At 40.9% G+C, this 18,970-nt stretch overlaps 1 protein-coding gene across 7 annotated transcripts in view; it reads right to left on the bottom strand.

Moving 5' to 3' along the window:
• Nucleotides 1-18,970, bottom strand: part of Sorcs1 (sortilin related VPS10 domain containing receptor 1) — a 600,968-nt gene that overhangs the window by 197,806 nt on the left and 384,192 nt on the right. For all 7 annotated transcript variants that reach the window (XM_004659364.3, XM_045156924.1, XM_045156934.1 and 4 more), the window contains exon 5: nt 13,894-13,967. In XM_004659364.3, coding sequence (XP_004659421.2) covers nt 13,894-13,967 — 74 coding nt within the window. The remainder of the gene's footprint in view (nt 1-13,893; nt 13,968-18,970) is intronic.

Raw genomic sequence — 18,970 nt, 5'->3', positions numbered from 1 at the left:
AAAAATTAATTTTGGAACACAGAAACCTGGTAGCCACTTCCTTTATCTTTACAAGTTTAACATCAGCAAAAAAGCATTATTGATACTTTGTGATCCTTGGCATAAAGAAAAGTGAAGATAATTCTATGAAATTCTTTCCAAAACTCTGTATCCCTGTAACCATGAGAAAATATGGACTTAATTCAATCTGGTAGATATTCATCAAAACAATTGTGTGATGTCCGTAAGTATTATTTATATTAACAGAGACAAAGAAAACTGAAAAAAAAAAGGCATGGATTTTAGGAGACTCAAAAAAATCATGACAGACAGATGTGAAGTGAGATTCTATAGCAGATAAAAAGGACATTAGTAGGAACCTCAGTGTGAATCAAAATGAAGTTTGTGGTTGTGTTAGTGTTATTCTCCAAGTGTGAGTTTATTAGTCATGAGCATAGTTCCATGGTTATGAAAGATGTTTATATTAGGTAAAGGTATACTAAGAGACTATGTGATTCTCTTAGTGTCATTGTTATTGCTCCTTAATTTTAAAACTATTGAAAATTAAAGGTTGTCAGGGCAGATGGGATAATATCCAGATCTTATGAGATCAAACTGAATGATAGGAGATTGACTACAAATAGGAAGGCAGCCTTTTATTTTTTATCAATTTAATATCATCACAAGGAATGGTTTGGTCATTTTGCCCTTTCACCATATAAAGCAAGTTAACCACTGCATTATTTCATCTTTGTAAGTCTATAATTCATAGTTTCTGAATTTACATAAAAAAGGAAATACGTTTTAGAAAGAAAGTGATAAAGTTAGGATAATGTCTTTTACCATGGGGCTGTTCTTATTCTCAACTGTTTTGTTAGTGATTTACTCTTTTTATTTGTTTCTAACTACAACAACAAAAACAAAAAAAAGACTTATTTGTACTCTTGGCTGGGGGCATGCTTTCTGAGAATTTCCAGTTAAAATGAGCCTTGGCAGATGAAATTCAGTATGGCCAACATTTCTGGGCACCCTAGCCCTCATGTAAAATCTTTCCCAGGGAAGCACAAGAGAGAGGTCTAGATAGGAACCTCGGGAGGTTCAGGCTATCAGTGGTCACATACCCTGGTGAAAGGCAGTACACTCAACTCCCATGCACAGGTAGTGCTCTTTGGTGAGCTGGTCATTTTTGAAGATGGGGATGGTGAAAAGATCCACCAGAAACTCCTTCGGGACTGATGTGCAGGGTCTAGGGTCTATTGACCAGGTAGACCATCTTGGTTGTGATAGCTGAGGATAATGTCAATTAGGAAGTAGTGACATTTCTGACACAAAATGTCCCTTCGCAAGACAGGGAGAGACAGGGAGGAACCTTGCAGTGTCGGGGGCTGGCTGTGAGCAGTGCTTGTGTGCCTGAGGTAATGTCTCTATCACAACCCAGCGTGCTCATGTCAAGGTCCCAGGAGCTTCTGTAATGGAGGCATACATGTCAGGTTTGCTCCTGATGTGGCTCTGCACTCTCTGACTTGCATTCTTCTCCCTCAGGAGCTTGTTTCCTTCGGCTATGGAATTGCTCAGGAGAAATCCGGTTCATTGGAGGCACAGGGGAATGGGTTTGTTCTCTAGGAGAATGCAAAGACTGTCTCAGGACATAAATATTCTAACAAGTTTCATCTTGTCACTGCGGAGTCATAAAGTTGCTCTGTTCAGCCCATGATAATGGCTTTGTAATTCAATTATTGGTAGTATTGTCTTCTGGGATTTATCTGCTTTAAGCTTGGGCACTCATGTAAAACCCTTTACCATAAATCTTATAAATGCAGGTTCTTTCCCCACCCTGGTGCACATCTTACCATACCTGGGAAACCTTGACAGTTTTCTCTAAATTATGGGATTGTTCTGTTTAGAGGTGTTAATGTTTTAAGTGCCTGTGCCAACAATAAAAAACAGCAAGACAGGTCCATTTCCTCGAGCTATTCCACTTAGAGGAAGACGGGGCCTGATAGACAAGTTCTAGTCTCCTTTCCAAAGGGTTTTGCCATCATTTTTCTAGCACTTTGAAGAATGGAGTCTAGAGAGTTAGCAGATCAGATGGGATAGCTTCTATATTTTCCTTGAATCCTATGGTTCTGATGCATGTGTGTGTCATGTTTGGCCACACAAGTGACCCAATCAAATCAACCAAGCTCTACCTTCCTAACTACTTCCTAAGTTAGGTACTTAGACAACCCTATCCAGCATTTGAAAGAAAAAAAAAAAATATCTGGGGCTACCTCATCGCCAAAATCTATTTCTCATTTTCTCTCATCAAGCAAATATTCAGAGCTTGTTTAATCAATTTTAAATTTCAAATTCTTGAATTCTTAAATTTAAAGCAGATAAATCCCAGAAGACAGTACTACCAATAATTGAATTGCAGAGCCATTATCATGGGCTGAACAGAGCAACTTTATGACTACAGTGACAAGATGAAACAAGATGTACATTTAAATTTAAAAATCTTAAAATTTTTATCAGTTCTCAATTAGGTTGTATTTAATGATGTGTTACGCTTTAATGTCCAAAGGTTGATCACCCTTCTTAAATCTTTACTCAAGCTCTTCTCATATCTGTATACATCCTAGTGCTTGGGTGAATGTGTGAATCTTTTTTTGCTTTAAATATTTTTATTCATGCATTTGAAAGCAGATGGAGATAGAAAGAAGACAGATGCAGCGAGAGAACTAGCATGACAGGGCCTCCAGCCGCTGCAAACGAAGTCCACATGAATAAGCCACTTTGAGCATCTTGGCTTTACAGGAGTTCTGGGTAATTGAACTTTGGTCATTAGGCTTTTCTGGCAAGTACCTTAGCCACTGAGCAATCTCTCCAGTGCCACATGTGACTCTTTACCTTTATTTTTCCTCTACCCACTGTCAGATGTTTAAGCATAAGGTAATATTGGTGAATTCTACACCTCAGTATTTTGCTATAGGAACTAGAAAATGAAATATGACTCAAAAGGAAAGGGATAACATCCAAAAAATGGATAAAATGGCCTATTCAAATGTCCTCATCTTTGGATGAAGGTATTTCCCATATTTTAATTTTATTAGACAGCAATTTCATCATGTCAGACTGAAGCATGATATTTATTTGTGTTTGGATTCAGAAGTTGCCTCTGTTTTTAAAAGATGTGCTCAGGTGCCAAGTTGTCCTGGAGGATTTTGTGGAGATTTTGGATTAGGTTGACATGGCTAAGGTAGAGCTCTATTCCTGGGGCTTCGCAGGCTTCGTGTCAGGAAGAAAATGAACGTGAAGGTGGGAAGGCAGGAGAGAAGATCAGACGTTCCATGTAAAAATGGTGTGGGTTAGATGTGATGAGAGGCCACTGCCCAGGGGCTGTCTGGCAGGCTCACATGGTCCTTGCTCTTCCTTCTTCAGTCTCATGCCCAGCTTTCCTTGCAGATGGCCAACATCCTCCCCCATACTTCTATGGGAGCTCCCTTTCCACCTAAGTAGAGCTATAAGCCCTTTGATGACAGGGTCTCTCTCTTCTTTTTCTTGCTGGCCAGGATTTACCTTTTCAGATGACTCCATTGATGCTGGTGGTGAGAACTGACCGTCCTAAGATGCAAAAGCTACGAACAGAGCCAGCAGCCCAGTGTCCATCCAGTGCTCTAGTTCCGTAGCAACAAGTGAGGCCACAGGTGCTCACGGAAGATCCCCACCGGAAACATAAATTATTAAATAAAATCAAAACAGCACTGTCATATTTCAGAATGGCATGACTAACTTACTCTCCCCTATCCCATTTTAATATCAATTGACATATGTTTCATACAATTTGACTGTTAAACCTGAGCTATCTGATTTTAATTCTGCTGACAGGTATAAGGGACAATCTCTCTTATGATGACTAGTTTAGTGATGAGCAACTGTGAGACTTAAAGCTAATTAAACAGCTTCCTGTCATGACCTTCAAACAGGGCTCTAACCAAGGCATTGTGGCTCCATGACTGTCATGCTGGAACACTACCTGCCATCTTCAACTGAAGGAAAAGCAGCGATCAAAGGTGGATCATAATTGAGTGAAGGAGTAGTACAACTCTACATGAAAACATGGGAAGGAAGGAAAACACCAGAAGGCTTGAAGTGAGGTGGGTGTGCTATGCTCACCATCATCAAGCCAGCTATTTTAACATAACAACAAATTAGCAAGCCATGGTGATGAAGGCACCAACCCACCCCCCTCCACCCCCCCCCCCCCCCGCCCCTCCAACACACATCTTTCATTCTGCCTCATGGCAACAGTTTGCACATCTAAACGATTCTTAGTAGGAATCTAAAGCAGCGATCGAATCTCAATTGTTCAAAGATAGAGAGGCTGCAGCCCAGGGGGACAGGAAATCACAAAGATAAGAGGACAGGAATCGATGATGACCATTAGTGCACACAGGCCACAGGGAAAGTGATGGGCTCATGCTGCAGAGGGGCACATTTAGCTTAATTTGTAAGGAAAACTTGTTAGTCATAGGGCAAGATTAAAAGTGGAGGAAGGTGCAAGAGAGTAGGATGGCAGCACTCATGAGGAGATCAGTAGCAGGGGAGAACAGATGATCTGCCAGGCCGCTCAAGGCTAATTATCGAGCTCCCCCCATGCAGATGCTGGTAAGGCCCAGCACAGCCTCTAGGATGTGATCTCACAACACCTTCCTTCCATGGCTCCCTGCTCCTTACCAAACCACACACAGTTCAGCTCATGGGATGAGGACTCAGAGGGTGAACCCAGAAAGAGATAAGGAAGTCCATAATGCCTATAGTACAAAAGAATGGGGCTCTGATTTCTTCTCAAGAAGCCAGCATCATGAAACATGGGAAGCATCTGTCAGTAAGAGTGGTCCAGGGCAGTCTCCCTGTGAGAGAGATCTAAGCACGGTCATTCTGCCTTTGGCTGGGATTCCTCTGACATGGATCTCATGACCTCCTAACACAGACTGCTGAGGTAACAAATAGCTTAATACAAAGATGAATGCAAACTGTGACTTCCACTTATCTAGAATTGTCCTCCCGGCAATGTCATTGAATGCTAGCCTTTTCATGAAAGAAGGAAAGACAGACATCATCTATGATACTCGCCTATTGTAACAAATGAGATCTATTCAGGATGTGTCTGCTTTATGTATAAGCATTCAAAATCAAGTGTGAATTTGGAGAATGGCAGTACTGTAGAGGCAAGTGCACAAGCTGTAGTAGGGTACTGGGATGTGAAAGACAGAGAGGACCTTGTGCAAGGTAGTGTCTTGGATTAAAGAAGCTTACCTTTTAGCAGGAGGGGGAAAGGAGAAAGTTCAAAGGACAACGTCAGAGAAGCTGTTGCATTTTAAAAAATATTTTATTATTATTTATTTACTTATTTGACAGAGAGAGAGGGAATAGGCATGCCAAGGCCTCCAGCCCCTGCAAACAAACTCCAGACACGTGCACTCCCCTGTGCATCAGGCTAACATGGGTCCTGGGGAATCAAACCTGGGTCATTTGGTATGCAGGTAATGAGTCTGTTGCATTTTGAGAGGAAAGCATCTCCACAGGCTCAAGTGTTTCAATGCCTAATTGATGGTGCAACTTTGGCAGGTTGCATAAACTTTAGGAGGCAGAGCCTTGTTGGAGGAAGAGCATTACTGGAGGTGATCCTTAACTTAATGTAGCCTGACCCCACTTCCTGTTTGCTCTAATTTTTGTCTGTGGTTGTAATGTGATCATGTTACTGGATTCCTGCCCTGCCATGATAGATTGGATCACCTTGAAGTTATAAACCAGAATAAGCCTTTCTCTTCCTTAAACTATTTTAACATAACAACAAATTAGCAAGCCATGGTGATGAAGACACCAACCCTCTTACCAGGGACTATATCACAGCAAGGAGTAAATCATTCACACAGTGGACACCTTAAATGATAATTTATTTGCTAATAATAGTGATACTGTGTCATTTTTGTGTCCCCTAAATAGGAGTTCATAGATGAATCCAAATCTTGGGCATATAAGGCATGGGCAAATTTCTTAAGTTTACCTGGTTAGTAAGTATTGGGTTGATTAGCAGTAAAATTTGAGATTGAACTTGGATGAGTTCAACATAAAATTGTGTTCTTCATACCAATTTCTCATATAGATCTGAAATATAGTACATATTATGGCATACTACACACACCATCTTTGTGTACACTGATTTAAACTATTCTCCTAATCATTGAGTGCTAAAGAGTAATCATTGCTAAAATTAATAGGCTTAGTTCATATTCTGGTAGAAACCTGTATAAAACCATAATAGTGGGAAGTATCGGCATGTGTACAAATTAATAAGTGCATGGAATTACTTACCTGGTCTTCTGGAATTTAGCATGCAGTGTTAGACGAAAAATATTTCTAAAAGTATAAATTCCAACTCAGGAAGGGAACCCCCTCGTTAGGTTCTTATTCTAAGCTTCCTCCACTGGGGAAATACAAGGTACCTTAGGTGGTACAATGATAGGAGAGGAGGCATTCAGGGGCTTTTTCAGTGTTTCTAGAGTTGGGTTGGAGCAGGTGTCAAACCAGTGTAATGGAAAGAAGGATGGAAGAGTAAGTGGTAGACAGGGACCTGAATGTAGAACTGAGGCACTTAGAAATGTAGCAATTTAAGAGTAGGCAAGCAATATTCCTGTTGAGGGTTAAATCTTTGAGTCTTCCTTCAAGAAGAAAGATTTCTGTGATACCCAATCATTTCAGGTTTAGTTTTGTGCTTATTTCCCAGCAACCTCCCCTTCCCCTGCCCCCATGGGTCACCTTCCATACAAGTGACCGACTACTCGGTGAGCAGGCACAGGTGGGAGCTATGCAGAAGTAACCAGCTTGACAGGATGTGCACACCAGCGCAATGGTGGCACACAGCCTTGGTGGGTAAACAATGGCTTTCTGATTGGCTAAGCAATCCACTCAGTAAAAAGCCACCCATGGCTGGAACTGGAAACCAGGTCAGGATCCTGTGCAGACCAAGATTATGGTCTCCAACCAGAAGCTCCCACTCACTTTTGGCCAAGAGAGGGGCTTCATCCATCAAAACCTCCCTAAATTAACAATGCTTACTCATTTAACCTGTGCTGATTCATCTTCTGTTGGAGAACCTGTTTCTTTTCTTTTCTTTTCTTTTCTTTTCTTTTCTTTTCTTTTCTTTTCTTTTCTTTTTTTTTCTTAGAAGGTAGTGAGACATGAGGAGAGAAATCACCCCTCACACTTCAGTCAAGGCTCAGGTGAAACTACAGAGGACTTTGGGAGATTAGCAAGAACACTACTTCCATGATGAGCCTGACAATTAGCACTATGATGAAGTAGACGATACTTACCACATACCAAAGCAAAAATCCAGAGCTTCCCGAGAGCTTATCACTGAAGTAGACTTAAAATCTACCCACTATGGCTCTGGGAATTTTGTGGAAGGGGGACAAAAAGATTGTAAAAGCCAGAGGTTGGGACAGCATACCCAAAGGCCCTGTCCTCACCCCAATTACTGACTGCTGGGCTCACAACTCATAATCCACAACCCCACAGGGAATTCCAACAACCCCACTGAGGCGGGTTCTTGGTGGAATGGGGACAGGGAGGAGGGAAAAGATAGTAACAACACATGATGTATCCATACAAAGTATATTAATATTTTTCTGAAAAAGAGAGAAAACAAAAGAGAGAGAGAGAGAGAAAGAGAGAGAGAGAATTGGTGTGCCAAGGGCCTGCAGCCACTGCACTCAAACTACAGATGCATGTGTCACCCTGTGTGCATGTACGTCCTTATGCTCTCATGTCACCTTGTGTGTCTGGCTTATGGAGAATCTGCAGAGTCAAACATGGGTTCTTGGGCCTCACAGGCAAGCACCTTAACTACTGAGTCATTTCTCTACCCCATACAATGTATATTCTCAATAAAAATAAATAAAGGTTCAATAAGATCTACTGCAAAAAAAAAAAAAAAAAAAAGTAGACAAGTGGGAACTGATTGTGACCTTGAAGTGCTGAAAGTGGAATATGAAAGTGAACAGTGTGGTGCGTGGTGAACCAATGATAACAAGCTTCAGAATAGCACTGAGAATAGCGTGAGGCAGAATACCTTGAAAAAAAATAGCCAGCCTCTTCCCAGATATTACCAACATATCTACTTATTTCCATACCAGGATGCCTTCTTTCCTCCTCCTTCCTAACTTCCTTCCTTCCTTCTTTTCTTCCATCTGTATTTTCTTATTTTTGAATATCACTAGACTATACCTCACTTTTATTCTTTACGACCTGGGAGAGGAGATATATAGAAGTGTAGATCTTTGAACTGAGTCCATTAAATCCATCAGAAATAAAACTATGGTCATGCCACCTCTGCTAAGTCCCTTTGGTATGGGAGCCTGAATATATTGGGATGAACACAGAGTACATCTGAGTAGGGAAAAGCCGTGGAACATAGTACGTTATAAAGTTAGCTAACTGTAAAACAACAATATGGTGGACCCTAATATAGGCTGATTTGCAATATTCAGTAACGACCGAATGCAGAATGGTAGTCATATGAAGTTGCATTAGAGACAGAAACTGTCTGGAATTGCCAGATGTTTTCTGGCTGCAAATAGATATGCAACTAAATGATTATGGGCTTGCCTGTTTCCTGCAAACTTGACAGCTGTGGTGGTTTATATTGATGGTCATCTGGACAGTACATAGAATCACCTAAGAAACTAACCTCTGGGCATACCTGAGTGATTATATTGATTAGGTTATCCTCCGGACATACCTGTGAGGTATTATCGTGATTAATTAAGATGGGAAGACCCGCCTCAATGTGGAACCATTCTAGGTACTAGGGTCCTGGACTATAGAAAAGACAAACCTAAGCTGAGGACCAGCTTTCATCACCAGGTGTGCGGGACTATGGTTACCAGTAAAAGTTCTAGGCTCAAGGCAAGTTTTCTGGTTGAGAGCATCATGGAGGTCACAAAAAGATACTGCAGATGGAAATCCAGCATGGGAAATGGTAAGCACAGGCTCTTTAGCCAGATACACTTACACTTAAATTCTGCCATCTCTGTCTGCCATGTGTTACATTAGTCATAAAGCCATTTAGGAACTAAGGACTTTATTTTCTGCATATTTTATACACTACTCATGTGAAATTAAGTTTACAATGTCTCTGTCTCTAGCAAGTGCCTCTTGTTGCTGTCTTTCCTGGGAGAGAGTGGCCCAGGAATCTCTCCCTCCCTCCCTCCATACTCATGTGGCTTTCTGAAGTTGCTTTTACCTCCAGGTCTGTCTACAGGCATGGGCCTAACCAGGCCCCGAAGATTTCATGCCAGGAGTTTTGCTGGACCAGGGAAGAAGGCATTTTCTCTTTGGAGGAGGATAAAATATGCCCATGGAAGACAGAGTATAAAACACAGAAGAGGTGGGGGTGAATGACAGGGTCAGAGACTGATTTGATTGAATTTAATGATCCTCTTCCTCTAATGGAGTAGAGACACTAATAGACCCTTTAATGATTCAAAGCTATAAGGAAACATTTTTTTTATTCTTTTCTTTAGTAATGTATAATTTTTCTAGTTTTTTTTTGCATGTTCTTTTGTGTGAGGCATGAATACGTGCATTTATGCATGCTCACGTGTGGGTGGATCCACAGGTATGTTCGTGTGAAGACCAGAGATTGACATCAGTTGCTCTCCACATTACTGTGAGCCCAGAGCTCACTAACAAGCTAAGCTAGCACGTGGGCCCCAGTGGCTGCCTGTGTTTTCGTCCCTAGCACGGGGATTACTGCTGCACAGTAGCAAGCCTGGCATTCAGGATGTGGGATCTACACTCAGGTGCTTGTGTTTGCATAGCAAGGCTTTTACCTGCTGAACCACCTCCCCAGCCCATTTTTTTTTTTTTCAATTTACCTTGGCAGAGTCTTGATCAAGAAACTATTTTCAAATATTGTTTTGAAATTGAATTAAATATTATATGTAAAATTCTTATCACCAAGCTTGGCACAGAATCAATACACCACAAACAGGATTTTTGGTTTCCTGCCAAAGACATGGCATAGAGTGTTCTTTTAAATTTACGGGCATTGAGCTGTGGGAAACAATAAGTATATATTTACAAACACATTGTATATAGAGTTGTAAGCTCTTCTGCCTCTTTGCAAATATTATACATGCATAATATGCCTCCATATATCATAGAAACAAGGTAGGCATTCCAAAGTGATAAGAGTTCATGTATCCTGGGGTGAGGCAATTGCTAAGTCACTAGGACACTATGAGGACCAGGTTGGGACCCCCAGCATCCACATAAATGCCCCTGTAATCTCAGCTGGAGGAGGCAAATACAGGTGTTCCTAGAGACAAACTGGCAAGTTGGATTAGCCTAGTCAATGAGTCTTGGATTCAGGTGAGAGACACTGTGTAGGCAAATAAGTGATGAGCACTAGAGAAAGACACCAAATGTCAACCACAGTCTTCTTCATGCAAGTGATCATGATCATATCTACACACGCATACACACACACACACATGCACATACACACACGCACTCAAAACACATATATCATAGTTCATCTGAGTATTTTTCTATTATGCCCATGTATATCAAATCAACAAAATAAAGTAAGTTTGAACCAATTTACAATAAAGTGAAATAGTCCTAAGATTTTTTAGTATTTCATATTTAAGAAACAGCTGGATTATTAATAATGAGAACTATATCATTGCTTTATTTTAAGGTTAACTCAAATTCCAACGAACCCCATTCTTTAACATCTCATAAAGAATCAGGCTATTGGATGAAACTCTTATTTCAGGGCATTTTTTTACCACTGGCCCTCCAATTTAATCTTCCTCTTTAATAGCTAATAAAACACCTTAGCTTTTACCAAATATTGAGCTGAAATGACATAATTTCATAATTAAAAAAAAAATCACTGCTATTTTGTTGGGAGTTGAACTTGGAAAGTAAATGTTCCTGAGGCGCTTAATCTTTAAGTTTCCTACCTCCCAATACAACGGATTTCTTAGATAGAGATGGCACAGTCACTGGTGCTGTCAGATAAATAAAAAGAATACCTCATCCATAAAAGGTAACATTGTACTAAGAGATATCTTGTACTATGTCCTATGTCAGTTCTGGAAGCAATTTAAACTCCTTGGAAGAAAGATGCTATTTATAGGAGCCATGATAGTATTAGTAGTAGTCACTGTGATAACATGAAAGTAAGCTGCTATATTTCATAATTATTTCACAATTGCCATTGATTGCTTCCAGGGGTAGCTTAACTATTGCCACTCAAAGATCATTCTGAAGTGTGTTAGGTGAGTGATGTGAAAAAGCTATAATTTCATCTCCCCCCCCAGCCCCCATGGAAAGTGCTACGTGATTATTCATGATCACTTAACTATTCAATTTAGCACAAAAAAATTAAAAAAAAAAACTGAATCAGACCCAACCACACCCACGTACTAAGCTGCAAGCAGACATGTTTACAGGAAGTTTCTTTTAATGAAGCTTGCTAAAACATCTGCAATATTTTCAGTTTTACTTTTTTTTTTTGGCCAGCAGAATCATGAGAAGTAGCTTGTCATGAGAAAAATGCAAATGCAAACTCTGCAGGCAGACACCAAGAGATTTTCACCAGTAGTCGTAGTATTATGCTATGTGCAAGGTTGCGTGCCATCTCTGGAAAAACAAAAAGAGCACATGAGGGGCAATTTCCAAGCCCAGATGTAAAGCAGCTACTGTGGTCAAGACGACCTGTGAGTTTTCATGACTTACCTGCCTCAATGGGCTGGATTTCTAGCCCCAGCCAAAAGGAGAAAGCCAAGAGACAGAGGCAACAGATCCACTGATGAAGTCGAACTTGGACTTTGGGGATAGCTTCATGTCACGGTTTTGACACTTTCCACCAGTGTGACCTTGGTCCAAGGACTTGATCTTTCTGAACCATTAATTTCCTAGCTGTTAATGCTCGTAACAAATAGCTTCCTTCAAAAAGTTTTTATGATGAAAAAGTGTTAATTTAAAATATATATATATTTATTTATGAGGGAGAAAAGTCAGAAAGGGAGAGAGGGAAGGGGAGAGAGAGAGAGAGAGAGAGAGAGAGAGAGAGAGAGAGAGAGAGAGAGAGAGAGAGAGAAATAATGGGCACACCATGGCCTCTAGACACTGCAAATCAACTCCAGATGCATGTGCACCCGGCTTCACATGTGAACTGAGGAATCCAACCTGAGTCATTTGGTGTTACCTGCAAGCAACTTAACTGCTAAGCTAGCTCTTCAGACCCAGTCTTAACATTTAATAACTCAGGTTTGGTTAGAGATTGTGTTTTTCTGTTCCCAGTGGAAAAAGAGACAGAATTTTATTTATTTTATTTAACAGGCAGATTATTTAGAACTCATACACAATAATGTGTAATGAGTTTATGAAGATAATAATTTTGTGAGATTTGATTACTAGGGCACTGTCAATTGATCTTTCAAATCCTCAAAGATTAGAAATTCTCATTGGTGAAATCAGGGATGAGGTTGGTTTGCCTTTTAATAATGTTAGGTACAAATAAGACCTCCAATGAGCTAGAAATATGGCAGACCATTGATAAGTTATATGGAAAACAACCTCATCTGAAGTCTTTTCCCATAGCTGTTTTTTTTTTTTTTTTCTTAACATTTGTTATTTATTGTAACAATTATACAAATAGATTCGGTGATTTCCAATTCAGGAATATATGATGGATTAACTATTCTTAATGGGTATTGCTCTTGTTTATATTGTGAACTGAAGCAAAACCAGCATTTTTGTCTAGTTACAACTTTCTGTCCTCTAGTGCTGTGTGTTCTATACAGATGTTTATAGGTCCTTGGAGTCATGGCATGAGAAAACACCCATTATTCATAACACTTTTTTCTTTTTTTAAATTTTTTTTAATTTATTTGAGAGTGACAGACAGAGAGAGAAAGAGGCAGATAGAGATAGAAGAGAATGGGCACACCAGGGCCTCCAGCCACTGCAAACGAACTCCAGATGTGTGCACCCCCTTGTGCATCTTGCTAACGTGGGTCTTGAGTAGTCCAGCCTCGAACTGGGGTCCTTAGGTTCACAAGCAAGTGCTTAACCACTAAGCCATCTCTCTAGCCCTCTTCATAACTTTTTTATTGGTAAAGCCTCAACTTCATTTCCATATTGAAATGGAAAGACTTTGTTAATTTCAGTCATTTTATTTCAATCCCTTCCTTTCTAGATAGCACACACACACAAAAAATAAATAAATAAATAAATAAAGAGGAGAGTGGCAGGTCTGGGAAAGGCACAGTGTTCTCACCAGTTCTTTGAAATTAACAAAGCAAAGGTTAAGAGTCCCAGAATGTCGCTAATCTTCGTGATCCTTGTAGGGGCTGTGAAGAAAGCAAGCGCACCCGTGTGTGTGTGTGTGTGTGTGTGTGTGTGTGTGTACACGCGTTTGTGCATGTGTGGGCACATATGTGTGCAGGTGGATATATGTGTATTTACATGTGGAGACCAGAGGTTCTTTTCTTCAATGACTCTTCACCTTATGTTTGGAGACAGGGTAGGGTCTTCATAATCCTAGAGATCACTGATTCCGTTAAACCATGTAACCAGCTACTACCAGGGATCTTTAGGTCTGGAAATATCAGGGTGTGACACTGTGTCAGAATTTTATGTGGGTGCTGGATATCTACACTAAGGTCCTCATGCTTGAGTGGCAAACACTTGGCTCACTGAGAAATCTCCACAGGCCCTGTGATGCCACTTCTAAGATTTTGTTAGAATTTTTATTACTGTAGTGTCTATCACATTCTATGGAAGGGGACTATTCAAATGTCCCTTTGCTAAGTTACGTTATAACATGGCAGACAATACAGTGAGACTTACCAATAGAACCTGTTCGGTACCACCCCTTCCTGGATAAGCTGCCATCTTCTCCCGAATTCTGCCGAGCTGTACAGCTGGAGAGAAAAGAGATTGATCAGCACTATGGCCCCAGGGCACATGAAACGGAAGAATAAGGTCTTTAAAGCCATAATAACAATGCCTGAAATGTACTGAGCACCTGCCACATCTAGGAAGTTGCCCATTTTAACATCTCTGCTTCTCATGTGAATTTGACAAGGTAGATATTAGCATCTCACTCTTACCCTTAAGTTAAGGAAGGCCCAGAAAGATTTTTTTTAATTATTTTTTTGGAAATCACATGTCTAGTAAATACTGCAGTTCACTGGAATTCATATATTCTTCTGTCTGGTGACAGTCTTCTGTCCCACTTGATAGCATGAGAAGAACATGATAAAATCCAGGCTTAACTCTGGAAGTATGCCCAGAAAAACCTGAGCCAGATGGAAACAGTGATATATACAAGAAAGCCATTGACTAAGGAAGGCAAGTAAGTCTGGTTTCAATCAAGGGTACTTCTCAAACATTTGGACATCATCAACCAATGACGGGATTCAAACTGATGAGAAAATGACATGAGTCACAAAAGTAACAACATGAGACAAAGTGTGGGGGTAGGGAGGCAAGATATGAATGAACTTGGCCTATTGAAATGTCGGGGTGGCTATGAGAGCAGCTTGGAAAAGACTGTGAATATCAAGTTAAGGATATCAGACTTGTTCCTGTAGGCACCGAGGAGTCAATGTCACACCTAGTCAGAGTAACCAAAGGAAGTTCAAGTTCCACAGAGAACGCTCTTGCTATAATACAAGCACTTTGCTCTCGTTCTCTCTTGCACACCCCGCACTGCCCCTGTGATACGTCACAGCGTTGCGGTTGTCTTGCAGTTGGTTTCACAGCTTCTCAGATGTCGAATCCTTTGCGAAAGTGCTGCAGTGCTCTCCAAGCGCAGCTGTACCTCTGAGCAGTCACTGCTCAGGCAAGAAGACTTGACCTTTTGTGCTTTAAGTCAGGTGTCCTCAATAAACTCACATGTTTGGAATGCTGGGCCCACACCTGATGGGAATTTGGGAATTAGAGACTTGCTGGAGGAGGTGTGCTTCTGGAGGCATACTGTTGGGTTCGACAGCCAGCTTCCCCCTGTGAGTGCTCAATGTCCTCTCCTGCTGCTGTTGTCCACCCGATGTTGACCGAAAGGTGATGTCCAGGCTCTGCTCATGCCACATTTTCCTGCCATCATGGGGTTTCCCCTCGAGTTTGTAAATCAAAACAGGCCCTTCATCCCCAAAGTGGCTTTTTGCTGGATGTTTTGTGCCAGCAGAAACATGGCTAGAACAAGCCTCCAAACATGGCCCGTCATAAGTGTCCTTTCCTCTTCATTTCTCCTTTCGTTCCTGATCTTATTCGTATCGGTGTAGGACATTATCACCCAGTGACGTCATCTGATATCATTTTAGATATTCTCATTTCTTTAGATACACTAGTTCCCTTGGGTATTGGGTTACAAATTTGAAACTTGAGACATCCCCTTCCTGTTTTGCAGCACACCTGCCCCTCTAATTCTCCATCTCTGAATTCGGCATCTCCCACACTGAATAGACAGTGAGTCACAGTGCACAGAACACAAAGATTGCCTGCCTTCTCTTCTGCTCCCGTCCCAACACCCCACAGAAGCACAGGGGCCATTGGTATTCACCAAGTGACTCATCAAGGCCCTTGATGTACCAGGCAAGTCTGAAGGGAAACAAATAACTTAGCTCAATTGAGTATTAGTTGCTCATGGAAAGAACCCAAAATGACATTGTGTTCATTTGATCAAATCACATAAAGGAAGAAACACCTGGCTACTGAAGCAAGCTTCAACATGATAGTATGTGATCATCACAGTTAGGAGATTGAGTGTTCTTTTCTTCCAAAATATGTTTAGTAACTTTTCATTTGCCCATTGCTAAAGTTTAAATCTTGAATGTCCCTCAAAGTTTTGAAGTCCCAGGTTGATGCTATGGGAGATGTTGAAACCTTTGAAAGGTGAAGTATTATAAAAGGCTCACAATGACTGGTGGCAAATGTCACTATCACTATCGGGCCCCAGGGTCACCATCTTCTGGGCTCTTGGGCCATCAAGTAAGTAGAGTTATTCAACCATACTCTTCCACCATTATATCCTGGCTTATCATAGGCCTAAAGCAAGCAAGGTAATTTAGCATGAACTGCAACCTCTAAAACTATGCATCAAACAAACTTTTTCTTTTCATAAACTGATTATCTCTTGTATTTTACTACAGTGATGGTGAGCTGACAAGTCCCATCATTCCAGGTACTATGGTTTCCTGGCCATATTTTTTAATTTTTGAACTTTTTTTTTTTTTATTTGAGAGCGACAGACATAGAGAGAAAGACAGATAGAGGGAGAGAGAGAGAATGGGCACGCCAGGCTTCCAGCCTCTGCAAACGAACTCCAGATGTGTGCGCCCCCTTGTGCGTTTGGCTAACGTGGGACCTGGGGAAGCGAGCCTCGAACCGGGGTCCTTAGGCTTCACAGGCAAGTGCTTAACTGCTAAGCCATCTCTCCAGCCCCTCCTGGCCATATTTTTATGTTTGATATATTTTAAGAATATCAAGGGCAGAAGGGAGACAGCTTCCCTCACAGAAAGAGAGGATAGGACAATTCTTTCTTCATTCAGAATCGAAGCAGCCAGTGTATGCAATTGTGGTTCTTCTTCCCAAGTCCCACACGTCTTGCATCTTGACACAGTGTTGTTGAAACACAGAAAGTCCTGGAGACATCTCTCTCTCTCTCTCTCTCTCTTCTCTCTTCTCTCTTCTCTCTCCTTGTTCTGCTTATTTTGTAAACCCAGAGCTGTATTTCTGGTGAGCTCAAAGTAATAGTATTTATTTTATGTATTAATACAGATGGAAATGCAACTGAACCAAGAGGATTCAAAATAACTGATCTGTGTGAGAAAGCTGGACTCACAAACATCCTCAAAAATCATACATATATATATATATATATAAGCTCTAAGGGCTCATACCAGACACCAGAGCATTAATATTCCTGTTCCACAGAGACTCAGCTCTGTGAAGAACTGCTGAGCGACAAGCACCTAGGCAGTTTATTTTCTATATGTCTCTTTTGATTTATCCAGAAGGCTTCCATTCAGAGTCTATAGACTAGTGAGGCATGTCCCATGATACTAGCTTATATCCTGAAAGGTTTCTCTGTTATTTGTGAATACCTAGAGGCTGCTAGAACATTGGGTGTGCAGTCCAATTCAGGAAACCTAGCCTTTCTTAATCAGTTCGGTGACTTTTCAATTCCACCTCTGGGGAGGCACCCTCTGGTTTTAGAGGATGGACTTTCTCACCTTCTAACAGTAACCTGTGGATCAAGCTCCTGCAATGCGTCCAATAATGCTATCTACTTTGTCGGAGGTTACTTCAAGACTGCTGTATCCCAATGCCAGTCTTCCTAGAAAATTTCATGTCCAAGTGCATCTTCTCTACACACCTTCCCCTACCCACCATGATTCCCTCTGGCCTCATCTCCAAAGACATACGATCTAACAACATTAACCACACTACCCAATTACTGGTCACATTTATATTTAACTATTGTAGCAGTCTTTCAAGACAGGCTTCTGACACTGTGAAGCAGAAATGCATTCAGATAGATAGATAGATTGATCAGTAGATAGATAGATAGATAGATAGATAGATAGATAGATAGATAGACACATACATACATACATACATACATACATACATACATACATACATACTTCAAACTCACTGAGAATATCACTGACTCTTTAACGAGACATAAACAATTTTTACATTCACTGGGTTTGAATCTTTTATATCTGTTGCTGCCTAGAACATAGTAGATAAACAAAGAAAAATGTATTGATTTTGCTCAATTCATTCACTGGTCATGAATCTCCATAGCAGAGTAAAGAGCTCAGATTTTCCAAGGCATGGACAATGGTGATTAATTAGAGGACTATATTTTGGTTCCATGGATATATCTAGAAGGAAGGATCTAAAAAGAAAATTTCTACTTATCAGTACATTTGAAATTCCTAGGGATTACCAAACATGGCCTTGTATATTTACCAAAAGGCAAAGCTGGTTTTAATACCCAATCTTGTATTTCAAACTTCTCTCTAAGAAGTTAATTGTCCAGCCTTGTCTTATACCAAGAAAGGGCAAAAACACCACTTTGAGAAGTTCAAGTTAATATGCTAATTACACCTGCCGAGTCTAACAGCAAAGACCTATGCAATGAAGGGACCAGAAGGCTATCAAAGGTTTTACCCACCCATCGACTCTGGCTCAGCTGCCAGGCCAGACTTTCCCTGAAGAGTGAGTCAGTGTCCCTTAATAAAATTCATAGTGTTGGCAGGACCTAAATAAGATTTATATCCCTCCCTGTCTGTCTCCAGCTCCAAGGTTCCTTTTGAGTGTCAGAAGACAGAACTGAGCACTGTCATTACTATCTGTCACATCAGAGGAAGCAGCAGCTGTTTCCTCCAACCATGCCAAGCCTGGAGGAAACAAGAAAGAAAGAGAGGAATGCAAGAGAGGACATTTGAGCTACTTTCAGGAGAGCAGTGCTCATTTACTGACTGTTTGCTATGCACCCAGAAATCAGTACCCTGGGGATATTTGTTTTCATGCTACTGACATTGGCAGGGATCTGGGAAATGAAGGGAAGGAGAAGAAATTTCTTTTCAAGGGGTCATAGAGAAAGATTCCAGTTAACTAAGGATGCAAGGCAGAATAGCTTTCTTGTCTGCAATCAGATCACTGCCCTGACGTAGTAAATATAACTTAATGGGCGCAAATCCAACCCGAGATCTATTAGCAGACAGAGGGCCTGACCCTCCACACTGTCCCTACACTTCCTGGCCTAGGGTTGTCAACACCTCTCTTTCCTACCACATTCCTCTCCAGAGGATTTGAAGACAAAATTCTCACATTCACTTGTTTTCTCGCCATCTGCCTTTGTCTGATGTAAGAAAGGTGCAGACAAAAATATATTTAATTGTAAAGGATA

Source organism: Jaculus jaculus, chromosome 1 (genome assembly GCF_020740685.1).
Source record: "Jaculus jaculus isolate mJacJac1 chromosome 1, mJacJac1.mat.Y.cur, whole genome shotgun sequence".
In the NCBI taxonomy this organism is placed as follows: Eukaryota; Metazoa; Chordata; class Mammalia; order Rodentia; family Dipodidae; genus Jaculus; species Jaculus jaculus.
The sequence above is the reverse complement of the archived record's forward strand: the minus strand, read 5'-3'. Positions and strand labels throughout refer to the sequence as shown.